Below are 13,639 nucleotides of genomic sequence, written 5' to 3'. Positions count from 1 at the left end.
CTCCATTTATGGGGAGTGAATGGTAGTTCTTTGATAAAGGCTTTGGGAATTGGTTTCCAGATAATACACAACTGGCACCAAAACTTTCTTAAAGGGGTAAATCCCCTGTGAGCAGAGCAGTTCCAGTTCCTAAAATATTTCTTTAGTAGTCTCTTTAAAATCTGCTTCAATTTGTCAAGCTGGTATTTTAAAAGCTTCTGGTAGATAAAGTATTAAAATTGAAGTTTTAGAGTAATGCACGTGGAAAATCTCATATTCCATGGTACCTTCAACTTACGATTTTTTAACTTTTTAATTACAGATCTGTCTATGGCAGTACAGAAATTTTCCCAGTCACTGCAAGATTTCCAATTTGAATGTATTGGTGATGCTGAAACAGATGATGAAATTAGTATTGGTGAGTATTACTGTTCTTTAATATTCTACATAATCTTAAAAGTCCTACTTCAGATACTGATTTCACTGAAATCAAATAGATTCACATACCCAAATAATAAACATGTAAAATATTCTGATTTTGATAAAAGTATAAGGGCTATTTTTGGTTATTGTAGAGGAGCTATTATAAATTGTCTAAAAATTGAACTCTGTTTTTTTTTTCATAAGGAAATTACTTATTAATCATTTTATAATTTAGCTCATCCCTTTAAGAAGAGTTGGATAACAAAGTTTGTCTCTGCCTCAGAGTGAATCATTCATTCAAATATATATTGGGCATCTACTATTAAATATACAAGGTACTGGTTTTAAGAATTATTTTACTTTTTAAAAATTTAATACTGATTTCTCTTTTAACATGAGTATTTGTTCATAAAGGAAAAATTCAGTCATGATGTATTAAACCAGTGTTATTACAGGATATAAAATATTATTGAGGATCAGGAGACTTGAGCTCTGATCCAACTTTGCTTTAGTAATTCAGCAATCTGACCCTGGGGGGCATGCCCTTTCCTGATTCAGATGGTTTTATTTCCTATAAAGCGAAGAGGTTGGGTTATGTGATCCCTGAAGTTTTATCTGTATCTGAATTTGTACTGTTTGAAGATCAGATTCATGTAGCATTCCTTTCCCCCACATTTTAACAATTACTACTTAACAGTGTGTAGACAGTGGGTCCATTTGTAGGCTGAATTAGAGACATGTCACATCATCAGAAGACTGTATAGACTATGTACATTTTGGAGGATAATACTAAAGGTACCCATCTTCCAGGTATAAAAATAGCATATTACAACTGTTTAGAACAGTGACTGTCGAGGTTTAATGTGTAGACACACATTACATAAATGCAAATTCTGATACAGAAGGTCTCAGGTGGAGTGTGCGATTCTGCATTTCTAACAAACTTTTGAAATTGGTGTTGACACTGCTGGTCCATGGACCACACCTGGAGTTTACTACTTATTTATACTACTTACTACTATTTATAATCCCTGACATGCCCCTCCACAATCACATTTCTCTTCTTCCTTTATCATTTCTTTTTCTTTTATAGTTTTGTCAGTTATATATGTATTCCTATACAGTATATTTTTTAATTTTGAAAACCTAAGTAGCAAGCCCAAACCTAGCTGTGAAAGGAAAGGGCGGTGTTATCCCCACCAAAGAAAGGCTCCAGGAGAAGATAAGCTGACTGAGTTTGATTCATTATGTGGCTTTAGCTTGCTTACGTTTACAAAAGTTCCTTCTGGATAAATCGCTGTCAGAATTCAGAGTTCAAGGTGGCAGTCTTTCAGAGGTGCTGTGCCAGGTGGTCACTTTTCTGGTTGCTCCTTTAGGAGTGTTAATTACTCAGAGGAATGGAGGGTAGCTGGTCTCTTGAAGTCATAAATGACTCCTCCTCCCTCAATGCTCTAATGAAAAGTACTAAGCCATGTAGAAAGAAGGATGAGGACTGCCTCATGGTCCTCCTCAGCATGACTTCTTTCTCTTTACAGGATGTATGAGAAAGGGCACCTTCAGTGATGGTGCACCACTGGTACTTGAGACTATAGTTGTCATTTTTGTGTGCTCCTTCTTGACATTTGTGTCATAATGTCTAGCCCCCAACAAAGGCCTTGTAACACACACCTGGCCAAAAAGCCTAGATAATATTACTAAAATACTAACATATTAGCATTATTATTTAGAAAGAAATAAAACCCACATATTTACATAAGAGCATGTATTTTCACTTACTCACATAGTAATTTTAATTTTATTTCCAAGAAGGGAGAGGCCAGAGTTTTCCGTCTTTTTTTTTTTTTTTTTTTACAGAGAGTGTGCAGGAGTTGGGGTTGGGGAGGGCAGAGGAACAAAAGAATCTTAAGCAGGTTCCACACCCCAGCATGGAGCCCAACTTGGGGCTCGATCTCATGACCCTGTGAACATGACTTGGGCCAAAATTAAGAGTCGATCACTTAACCAAGCTACCCAGGCACCCGTCTTTTCTTTTTCTTTCTTTTTTTTTAATTTTATTACGTTATGTTAGTCACCATACAATACATCATTAGTTTTTGATGTGGTGATCCACGATCCATTGTTTGCGTATAATACCCAGTGCTCCATGCAGTACGTGCCCTCCTTAGTACCCATCACTAGGCTAACCCATCCCCCCACCCCCTCCCCTCTAGAACCCGGGGAGTGAATGGTAGTTCTTTGGGAGCCCAATGCGGAACTTGATCCCAGGACTCCAGGATCATGACCTGAGCCGAAGTTTGTGTCTCAGAGTCCATAGTCTCTCATGGTTCATCTCTCCCTCCGATTTCCGCCCCCCTTCATTTTTCCCTTCCTTCTCCTAATGGCCTCCATGCTATTTCTTATGTTCCACAAATAAGTGAAACCATATGATAATTGACTTTCTCTGCTTGACTTATTTCACTTAGCATAATCTCCTCCAGTCCCATCCATGTTGATGTAAAAGTTGGGTATTCATCCTTTCTGATGGCTGAGTAATATTCCATTGTATATATGGACCACATCTTCTTTATCCATTCATCTGTTGAAGAGCATCTCAGCTCTTTCCACAGTTTGGCTATTATGGGCAACCCCTGTCTTTTCTTTTTTAAAACCACTTTAGCTTTAGCACCTGACCTAGGGCCTGATTCATGGTACACCCTCAGTTAAATTGTTGAATAAATGATATAACTCTCCTTATAAGTTTTAATTTTTTCACTTATCTGTATATTTTTCTAATAGAATTATATATATATAATTTGTATATATATGTGTATGTATACTTAATAAAAATATATACATATAATTTGTTTTCTTTTAAGGATGATTATGGCAAATACTCTGGGTTTTCATAGATGTTATGATTTTTAATAATTTCATGACTTAAAATATTTCATCAGGTTCAGGTACATAAACTTAAGAAAATCTATAGAACATTCAGGTTGATTCTAGTTGATCTTGTTAAAAAGTACAATAAACATATTTCTACATATTTCTCTTAATTTCCTTTAAACTTCTTACTTAAAATACCTTCTTAAAGTCACATGTAGCTGCAGAGGTAGGGTTTTTAAATATATGCTCTGCAGCCCTTCAGGTGTATGTTAGGTGATTTCCCCAGGTTGTGGTGAATTTGATCTTCAACACTGGTGTGCTTGTCACTTTCCACTTTGGCTAAATGAATGTTGTGTCTCTTGCAGATTAGATTTGAAAGGCGTGAATTGATCAGTAGTGAAGGTGTATTGTAGGCAGTGAATACTGGATTAAATTCTAGTGTTTTGAGGGCTTCAAGGAGTTAGATCAAAGGTTGGGGAGCAGAAGATGAATGCTATGTAAGGATAGATATAAAGCTCCTTGATGCTTTTAGATCAGGAGACTTATGTAGCTCCTATTATGGGGAATCTGATTCAGACATTAGAACTTTATTGGGAAAACCTAACAGCGCAAAAAGTAGTGTACAAAATTATTTCTGAAAAAAAAGATGTAAAAATATAGGTATGTTCTATATCCTCACTGTCCAACACTTTTTATCCTTATACTGAGCCCTCAAATGCATTCTAAACATTTAAACATAACTATATAATAAAGAGGAGAAAGCTTAAATAACCATTTCTAACATGGGAAAATTACGAGGATATGGCAGGCTGTTGTTTCAAGGACAGTGACCTAGGAATGTGTCCCTGAGACTGCTGGGTACTCTGGAGTGGATGCCGTGTGAGGAACTTTCCTACCTCCATCAAGTTTTCTTGTTTATTTTTGTCATCAGTTTTAATTCTACGTGGGAAGGTACATAGTTTCAACTTTGTTTAAAATATCTTCTTGAAGCCCCAGTTTCAGCCTCTTTATTCCTCTGATTTAACCAAAGGGGAATGAAGTAGGGAAAGCTATGACTTTAGCTTTGAGTATTAGCCACAGCACTCTGAGCCAGAGTAGTTTTGTGACTTACCAATGATGGAACCATTAAAAATGATGACTTACAAAAACTCATCTTTTATAAGCAAGCAATGTCAATGAAAAGTAACTTGTAAAATCAAGACGTTTGCAGTCTTTTTGAATGTGAGTTGTGGTGGGAATGGGTGGGAAGGTGGTAGGAAGATGAGTAAGATGTCTGCTTTCGATGTGTTTACAGTGGAATAGTGTGAAAAAGAGATTGTGAGCAATGTAAGGAAAAGAAGCTTCTGTTTTTGTATCAGTATGATTACCTAATTTGTGGAAGCTGCTCCAGGAGTTTTATAGGTGGGTAGGCCTGTGCCTGGCCTATAAGCCAGTCCCACTCTTCATTTGTTCCCACCCTTTTGGCCTTGTGCACTGGTGGGTGGGTGGGTGGGGGGGTTGTTTTTTAGTGCTAGTCAAACATTGCTGGCTTGGAAGGAAGCAAAATGTAGTTAGTTGTCTGCGACTCAGTGTGGAATTTCTCCGGCTTAGAGAACAGATCAGTTGTTTCCAGAATTGAAGCCCCGAGCAGGGATACGTGCTCTCCCTTTAGCATCCTCCTTTCCATTCAAAAGCAGCAAGAAGTCATTACTCCTCCCTTTTCCAGGGATAAATGAACTGCATGTGAGCTTTTGATAGCTCCCTTTTCTCTGCCTATTGCAGTGCTAGCCCAGTGGGAAGCAGCCTATTGAATGCATCCAACTTAACTTTTCACAGTTGCTCTAATTGCCCACTTTCTATACTTCTTTAGTTTTTGAACTGAGTAAAGATTTTGAGTTAGGGATAAGTCAGGAGTTTAGTAGCTGGACACTAGGGGCTTAGAAATTGGTGAGGAAGGGTACAGAGTGATTACAAACTGGTATAAGATTCAATCCTCCTTAAATAATTATATGGGTAGACCAGATACAAAATGTACTGTCATTTAACTATATTTACACAGTAAGTAATATGTATGTAAATGCGAAAAAACAATGCCCACATGCATCAGTTCTGGTGCATGTACATGGGTGGGAATGATAACTTCCCAAGTCATGTGCCTAGCCTTAAAACCTTACTAGTAGGAAATAAAAGGCAATCTCTACAGAAAATAAGTCTCCTTTTGAAAACACTGTTTACACTGGCTCATTCCAACAATAGAAGCTCACAGTTACTACTGTGAATCTACCTATGAGACAGGTTGTTTTGGTAGGTTAATTTAGCACATGAGTACAGGATAATGAAAGACTGTAAATCTTAGTGGATCACTTCAGAATTTATGTCCATTACCAAGGTTGGGGTGTGCAACTTTGTCTTGTTCCTGTATTTGGGGCCTATAATTTGAAATCACTTCTAACCAAAGTCTTAAAAGTCTAGATTAAACATCAGATATTATTAGGCTGAATTAGTGCCAATAAAAAATGTTAGTCACTAATATGAGGCAAATCTTGTTCATTCTATGTACTCTTGGAAACCATTGGAAAGTCCAGTTGCAGTTGTGCATAAACAGCTTGGTTAGCAGTGTTACATGATGGCCTGTGGTAACTCTCAGGAAAGTTTTGGACAACATGAACCTTGCTCTCAAGAGATTAAACATTTACCAAAAAGGAGAGTCAGTTTGCTAGTAAATATTTTAGGTGGGGACTTCATTCCTTTAGACACACCTAAACAGAAAATTCCTGTGGTGGAGACAGACAACACACAACCACTTGTCAACTAAGGTTATGGCTCCCAGCTCTGAGTCCAGAAATGAGGTCATCCATTAGGTAATTCAGATCAAAATATATTCATAATAATTGCTCAGATATTTCTGACATAGCTCATGTATTTACTGTCTTGAATGCAGATATGCAGATATAGCAATAACAATGGTTAGTGCTTAATAGTTCTTAGAATAAAGACATGTTACATCTTAAAAAACCTTTTGTATGGAAATCTACGTACAAATTATATGTGTACAGCTTGATGGATGGTAACTCACACTGAACCGAGTTTTGTGTACTGTCTTGCTGTAGTTTACTCCATGTTTTTGATTCTTTCCTGTACCTTCTTTAGGAGAACATGTCAAAAGGTGAGACTACAGGACACGAATTTAAAATAATGACTTTTCAAGTCACAGGGCCTTTATTGTATCTTCCTGGCCAGCAGTGCTTTGCCCAGGTTGTTGTTTGATTACCTCTCAGAAGTATGACATGGTGGTAGAGTGACTTAACTGTGAGCCTGAGTCACCTCCGTATATAGCCTGAGAGTGATCACTGATGCCTCTTCAGAGGGTGGGAAGTAGAAGAAATTTTTCAAAGGAGAGGTTGGAAAATTTCTTTCATTTTCCTTGTTAGAGAAAGTACTATGGGGAAAATGCATAAATCATTTTTTTTTAAAGATTTATTTATTTATTTATTTGAAAGAGAGAGAATGAGAGAGAGAGAGAGAGAGCACATGAGAGGGGGGAGGGTAAGAGGGAGAAGCAGACTCCCTGCTGAGCAGGGAGCCCAATGCGGAACTTGATCCCAGGACTCCAGGATCATGACCTGAGCCGAAGGCAGCTTAACCACCTGAGCCACCAGGCGCCCCTGCATAAATCATTTGCCAAATAAATCCATCCACTTTGAGAATGCATCTGTTAGGTCCAGTGGAAAGGTACTATGTGATCCAGTTTTGCAAGTGATAAATAAGAATGTAGTCTAGTGTGGAAGGCATGGCAAATGGTTTCCTTTGTGTGTTTTGAAGGGATTTCTATGTAGTATAAAAACACTTTGAGGTAATAACCTGTGTTTCAGGTTAAAAATAATAACTGGTATGTTTATAAACCCAGGAAATGCATTTAAATGATCATAAATGATTTTAGCTAAAAAAAGAACCTGTTTTCTTCGACTTAAACTAATAAAATTCAACTTTAAAAGTATTAAATTATGAAATGCTTCTGGAAGGATTTTCTTCAGAATTTAGTGATGAACTTTAAATACTCATCCATACAGATTATTACTAATATGAAGGTGGAATGTGGCCATGAAACTCTTCTTGAGCATTGCTTAGGAAGAAAATTCCAAACCAGAGACAGTATCATTACCAATCACAACTGAACTCTTCAAAAAGAGACCTGTGATTTTTACTAAATTCTAGGATACAATTACCTTCTCATTTGCTGAATCAAAAGAGAACCTATCACTTATTATAAACCCTCATTATGACCCACTTAAATGTGGTTATATAAATCAGGAAGTCCTCTATTAAAGTGGAACATTTCCAAATGCCTAAATTGTTTATACAAATAACATTTTCTTTTGAACTCTGTAGAGGAAGCATATTTTACTTTTTAATGGCTCTCAGTTGGACAATTGAATTATTGTTTTCCATTTTTTTTTAACCACCCTATTTTTGCACCCACACAGAAACCACCCACAATTAAGGATTGAAACAGCTGGGAAAGTTGCATATTTCAGGTGGAGTTCCTGTCTTTAAAAAAAAAAAAACAAAAACATGCCACTTGAGAGAGAGATTTTTATCATATTAGCTCTGTGTTTTAAAGTATGTAATTTGATTTAATTTGAAATTGAAAGGCTTAGATTTTTATTTTTAAAAGATTTTATTTATTTATTTGTCAGAAAGAGAGAGACGAGAGAGAGAGAGAGAGCAAGCACGCACAAGCATGGGGGTGGGGGGTCAGCAGGCAGAGGAAGAAGCAGGCTCCCTACTGAGCAAGGAGCCTGATGCGGGACTCTACCCCAGGACCCTGAGATCATGACCTGAGCTGAAGGCAGACTCTTAACCGACTGAGCTACCCAGGCATCCCAAAAGGCTTAGATTTTTAAGTTTCAGGCTCTGAAAAGCAACCTGAAGCTTATGTCACAAGTCACATGTCTCAAAGAAAAAAAAATTGTCTTAAATTACTGATCTATATTAATCCCCTGAAACCCCTGTTCTTTCTTTAGTGATCTGCTTAATAAAAAGTAGTTTAGTATGCTACATAGAGAACTTTATTATCAACTCCAGCAAATTGTATGCTCTTGGAGGTTAGAAAGTTTTACTCATATTTCTATTCCTGTATAGTACTAGTAATTAAATACTTTATTTGTAGCAGAGGCTTAGTAAATATTTGTTACATGAATAGTCCCCCTGCAAGACCTAGTTATAGAAACGAATCATTGTAAGGTACATAAATAGAATTTTAGAGTTATATATTAAGTAAAATATATATGTATTTGGATATGTCTAGTATAATTCTTTTCAATATAGTAATAAACTAAATTTTATGCGAACACATACACACATCTAACTTTTGCATGTACTTGAGAATCATTTAGAAAAAATTTCTTAGTATTTCTAAATATTTCAAACCAGAGCTAAAGATTTTTGTATTCTTTAATTTCATTATTGTTTATTGACTGTTAAGTTACACTGTGCCAATCCCTGGGAACCTGGTAGTGAAGCTAGCTAATAGCTCTTGCCCTCTTGGAGTGCACTGACATAGAGGCTAGGATGGCAGCATTATACTCCTTTTAGGACAACATAACTTAAAGAAGCCTGATTTTAAGGTGAGTGGATAGAGAGGGAAAAAACTTTTATCTATGGTTAGTGACTTAGGATAGCTTAAATCTCAACAAAATGACTAGACAGTGAAATAAATGCTGTAGCCCTATATAATTTGGGATGCAGGAATATGTAGTTTAACCTCATTATTCACAAATTCTGTATTTGTGAATAAGCCTACTCTACAGTATTTTGGTATCCCGGAAGTCAGTACTCCTGGTGCTTTTGTGTTTATGCGTAGAGGTGGAAAAGTTAAGACACCTGACTCGAGCATCTCCTGTATAAAGTGAGGTGCAGTGAGGCGCCATGACTAGTTGACAACTAACGGTTTTTTCTGGTCTTCTATAAGAGTGATAGTCCAAATTGTGTTGAATAAAATTTACTGAGTAAATTTTAAAGATTTTATTGGCTTTATTAAGCAATCCGTGAATCAGGCAGCACCCAATCTAGCAGTAGAAAGGAGCTCTGAAGAGCTATAGGAGACAAGAGATTTTTAGACCAAAGTGAACAAGAACAAGGAAATTATACTGGGAGTTTGCTGATTGGCTAAAGCAGGGTCACTTTCCTTATATGGAGCTAAGGGAAGTTTTGGAATTGGGTTAGGTAACTTGTGCTGAGCAAGCAAGCAGTGTTTGGTTGACTTAGGCCTTTTTCTGGGAAAGCAAGGATAGAAATTTAAGGTTTGGGGGGTTTAGCATGAGTCACTCCATTGGGCCTAACCTGGTTACTTCAACAAGTAAAAGGACCAGAGATTAGAGTCAGGAACTTGCTTTTGTACCTTTCTTCCACTCTTTAACCTGCCTATGCCTGTGTTTCCTACCAGTAAAACTCATTTATTATCTAAGTACCCAAGTGCCAACTAGGGCTAAGGCACTTTCAGTGGCTTAAGTAATTTATATTTTCACTGGGTGACCAAAATTAAATAACCAACCACAGTTAAGCTATAATTGTGTTGAATGCTATAAAAGTAAAGTATATTATGCTAAGAGATCATACATATTGGAGATAGACCAGGTCCAATTGGGTGGGTGGGAAGATGGGGGAAGGCCACTCTCAGGAAGTGATGTTTAAATTAGTCACAGAGAAATGGTAGGTCTATCATTTTGCTTTAGACACAGGGAAATGATTTGCTAAAGTCACACCAGTATTAGAACCTTGATTGCCTGTCTCCTAGGTCAGGAAGTTTTACTCTTTTTTTTTTTTTTTTTAAAGATTTTATTTATTTATTTATTTATTGAGAGAGAGAGAGAGAGAGAGAGAGAATGGTAGAGAGAGAGCATGAGAGGGAAGAAGGTCAGAGGGAGAGGCAGACTCCCTGCTGAGCAGGGAGCCCGATGCGGGACTCGATCCCGGGACTCCAGGATCATGACCTGAGCCGAAGGCAGTCGCTTAACCGACTGAGCCACCCAGGCACCCAGGAAGTTTTACTCTTGAGTTTACTTGTTCGTTTGTTCATTCATTCATTCATTGATTCACTCATTGATTGATTCATTCAACAAAGCCTTATCAAGCACATGTGATTTGTCAGACACTGTTTGAGTGCTAAAGACACATCATTGTGCAAAACAGAAAAATAATCCCCACCCTCATGAGGATTTGTCAGAGCAGTTAGGTGATAAGATGTATAATTAAGTTCATTGTATGTGAAGTTAGACTGATTAAGTGCCATAGAGATAAAAAAAAGGATATTATCTAAAAATTTTCTTAAGTAATTTTAATGCAGAGAGAGCTAATTTTAAGATACTGGTATCACTGCACACTGCTTATAAAATGAATCTGTTTTATCATCCTTTCCCTGTGTAATCAGTCAAATTTACATGACCATGAAAACACTGACCCATTTCTAGATTTGAAATGTTGGTGCAAAAGTGGTAATGTAAATACTTCTGAGCCATGCCCTAGCTGTAAGCACTTGATTTTTTTCTGAAGCATTTAGAATGTAAAAGCATTTCTCCAGTACCTCCTTTTGTGCTAGACCATTGGACTTCTTCCCTTGCTTGGGCATATTTAGTTTGTGTACTTAAATGTTCATTGTCTTGATATATTCAGTCTTGAAGAAAATGAAGGTGTAACGTCCTTTTAACTGTAGTACAAGGATTGAAAGCCAGAGAATATCTTAGAGGGCTTTGCCGTATAGTCTAAAGTTTCATTTGCATGTTCTCAAGAGACACATAAGGCTTTTGATTGAAGTTGCCCTTTAGGAGGTTTATTCTGGCATCTGTATATGTGATGAATTATAGCATGGAAGTATTTGCCAGAGTGAGTCAAAGATTGCCTTCCTCAGCAAATCTTTTATGGACCAAGAGAGAACATTTCTAAATGTGATTTAAAAAATAAAAGTACAGTTTCAGTTTTGATGTAAAATGTTTGGACCAGAAAGGCAATAGTTCTAAAAACTGTGTTTGAAATAAGTGAGTTAGGAGGCAGGACATGGACACCCAGAGATTATTGGAAAGCTCATTGGCAAATGGCAAGGACAAACATGTGAACACTAAAGAGAAGTTTGGTGGTTGAGGGGAAGAAACAGTATAGAGGGAGAAGTTAGAAAGCAAGAAAAGAGTTGGATAATAGGCCTAAAAAAAAGGTTTGCCTTATGTACGAGTCTAGGAATATGTGGCTGGACAAGTAGGCTAATTCTGAGTGATTTCTTTGACATAGATAGAATTCAGAATGGTTGCTGAGTCATGATTCAAAGTGCTATGGAGAGAAGAGCTTTCAGGTCATGCTTTATTCTTGGGACTCAAAGATAATGTCGTATTTCCTCCATAACCACTGCTGCCATCAAAAGTACCGATAAGCTTCAAGGAGGAAATAAGAGATAATTCTTACAAATCTTATTAAAATGTATACTGTTTTCTATTTAAATACAGTTTTAACTCTTAATTCCTCATGCAAAGCATGCATTCTTTCCCTGCCCGCCTTCCACTAAAGCCAGTAGTTGCCAGACTGCCTGTTATCAGCATCAGCTGTGGGAAGCCTTAAAAATTTGGTTCCTGGGCTCTACCCCAGGCCTGAATGAATGTGGAATCTCCTGGGATGAAACCTTAGGTGCCTTTAATTTTATGGAGGTTCTTGGTGTCTGATACTAACCTGTGGAAAACCACTGCTCTCAACAATAGACTCGTGTTTATACTGAGGGGGGCTCAACTGGAGAAGGTACTGAAACAGGGAAAAAGTCTGTTTCAGAGTTTGTGCTTTATGGATCACCAGATCTCTGATGTACAGCATTTTTCCAGTGGAACCCAAGCAGCAGAGATGAAGTGGTATCTTTCTATGGGAATGGAATAAGAAGGGTTAGAGGAGAGAGATCAGCAGTATTTGGTGACTGGATGTATGGAAGGGAGGACTGAAGTTAATCTATCACTTGAGTTACTAGCAGAGTGGTGTTATGAGCCCATTTGTGTGTTTATATGTGGCAGTACCTGAGTGTAGAGCGAAATTATGAGTCAACTTTTGACACATAAGTTTTGAGATGCAGACAAGACTCTCTATCTAGTAGAAATTCTTGGGAGGTAACTGGATTTGCTGTTTCATGAGCTTGGGGGTGTAGGACCACGCCTAAAGTAATGGGAAAGTAGATACATTTCATGTGATTCATGGGGGTTCAAAGTTTCACTCTGCAAGTCCTTAGCTCTATGATCTTGGTTATTATTTAACCTCTGTATTTCAGTTTCATTATTTGAAGAACAGTAGTGAGAGAAGATTTGGGTGTTTTACCTGTGACCACCTTGTGGGGTATTGAGGATTAAAGGGTGTGTGCAGTACTGGTGCAAGTGTCAAATAAATCTCCTCCCCCAACCCCTCATATCTCCCTGCTGTTCCTCCTTCACAAGGATAGGAGTACATGGGAGTAACTTCTTAGACTTGGGAGGAGGAGAAGTAGCTGTGTGGAGAGAAGAGTGATGATGGAAAGGACAGAAATGTAGCTAGAGATGGGGAAGGGGAAGGTTAGAAGCTTCATGGGGAGTTATTAGCTTTTGGGAAAAAGAGGGCCCCTTTTCTGAGACAGGCAAGGTGAAGAGAATGAATAAAAACAGTGTTAATCAGAGGGTCTTGAACTTCTCTGAGAAGCAGGAGGCTACGCCATCTGGTACCAGTGAGTGAGGGGAAGTTGGGGCTGGGTTCTTGAGCGAGAAAATCCTTTTTAGATAGCCACTGTGGGAAATAGGATTAGGAGTAAACTAGAGTTGAATAAAGGGATTGCCAGAAAGCAAAAGCAAAGGGGTTAGATAGCTTGAACTCTAAGTGTCCTTGTGGGTGTGTGAATTACTGCAGAGAGAAGGTCCCTGGAGGTTAAGAGGTTGTGGAAGAGAGAAGCTGGATGTTGGACAAGGAAGCGGATGTTGAAGCTCCAGTAGGGTGGTGGCAGGAGGATTGGGTGCAGAGGAGGCGTATGAATGGGGTGCCTTTGGAATGTGAAGGAGTGCTGGGAGGTGGTAAGGATTGGCGGGTTTGGTGTAAGCGGCTGTCAGCAACACATTACTGATTGTTTCCTTTAAGGCAGGATATTTGGGGCCTGATTACCCCTTGAGCACAAACAGCTCTGGGACTGTTTGCTTTTAAAGATGATAGGCCTGTTCTTTGCTATAATGTAGCAGGGCAGTAAGCTGGCATTACCTTCCCTGTCTCCCTCTTTCCTGCTCCCTCCCCTCCTTTGGCAATAGTGGTTTGCTGGAATAGAAGAGACTTTGGAATGAAACAATCAAAATTAAATACCTGCTTCTCCACTTAACTAGCTTTGAGATCATGGGGCAAGTTACTCCGGGTGATT

At 38.1% G+C, this 13,639-nt stretch overlaps 1 protein-coding gene across 2 annotated transcripts in view; it reads left to right on the top strand.

Moving 5' to 3' along the window:
- The window catches only part of ARHGAP42 (Rho GTPase activating protein 42), a 316,467-nt gene that overhangs the window by 75,122 nt on the left and 227,706 nt on the right, over nt 1–13,639 (top strand). For both annotated transcript variants that reach the window (XM_073904018.1, XM_025893708.2), the window contains exon 2: nt 302–397. In XM_073904018.1, the coding sequence (XP_073760119.1) occupies nt 302–397 (96 nt within the window). The remainder of the gene's footprint in view (nt 1–301; nt 398–13,639) is intronic.

The sequence above is a fragment of the Callorhinus ursinus genome, unplaced genomic scaffold (genome assembly GCF_003265705.2).
Source record: "Callorhinus ursinus isolate GAN/ISIS: 27379988/994484 unplaced genomic scaffold, GSC_fseal_2.0 scaffold19, whole genome shotgun sequence".
Classification (NCBI taxonomy): domain Eukaryota; kingdom Metazoa; phylum Chordata; class Mammalia; order Carnivora; family Otariidae; genus Callorhinus; species Callorhinus ursinus.
This window is presented reverse-complemented; position numbering and strand designations above follow the sequence as displayed.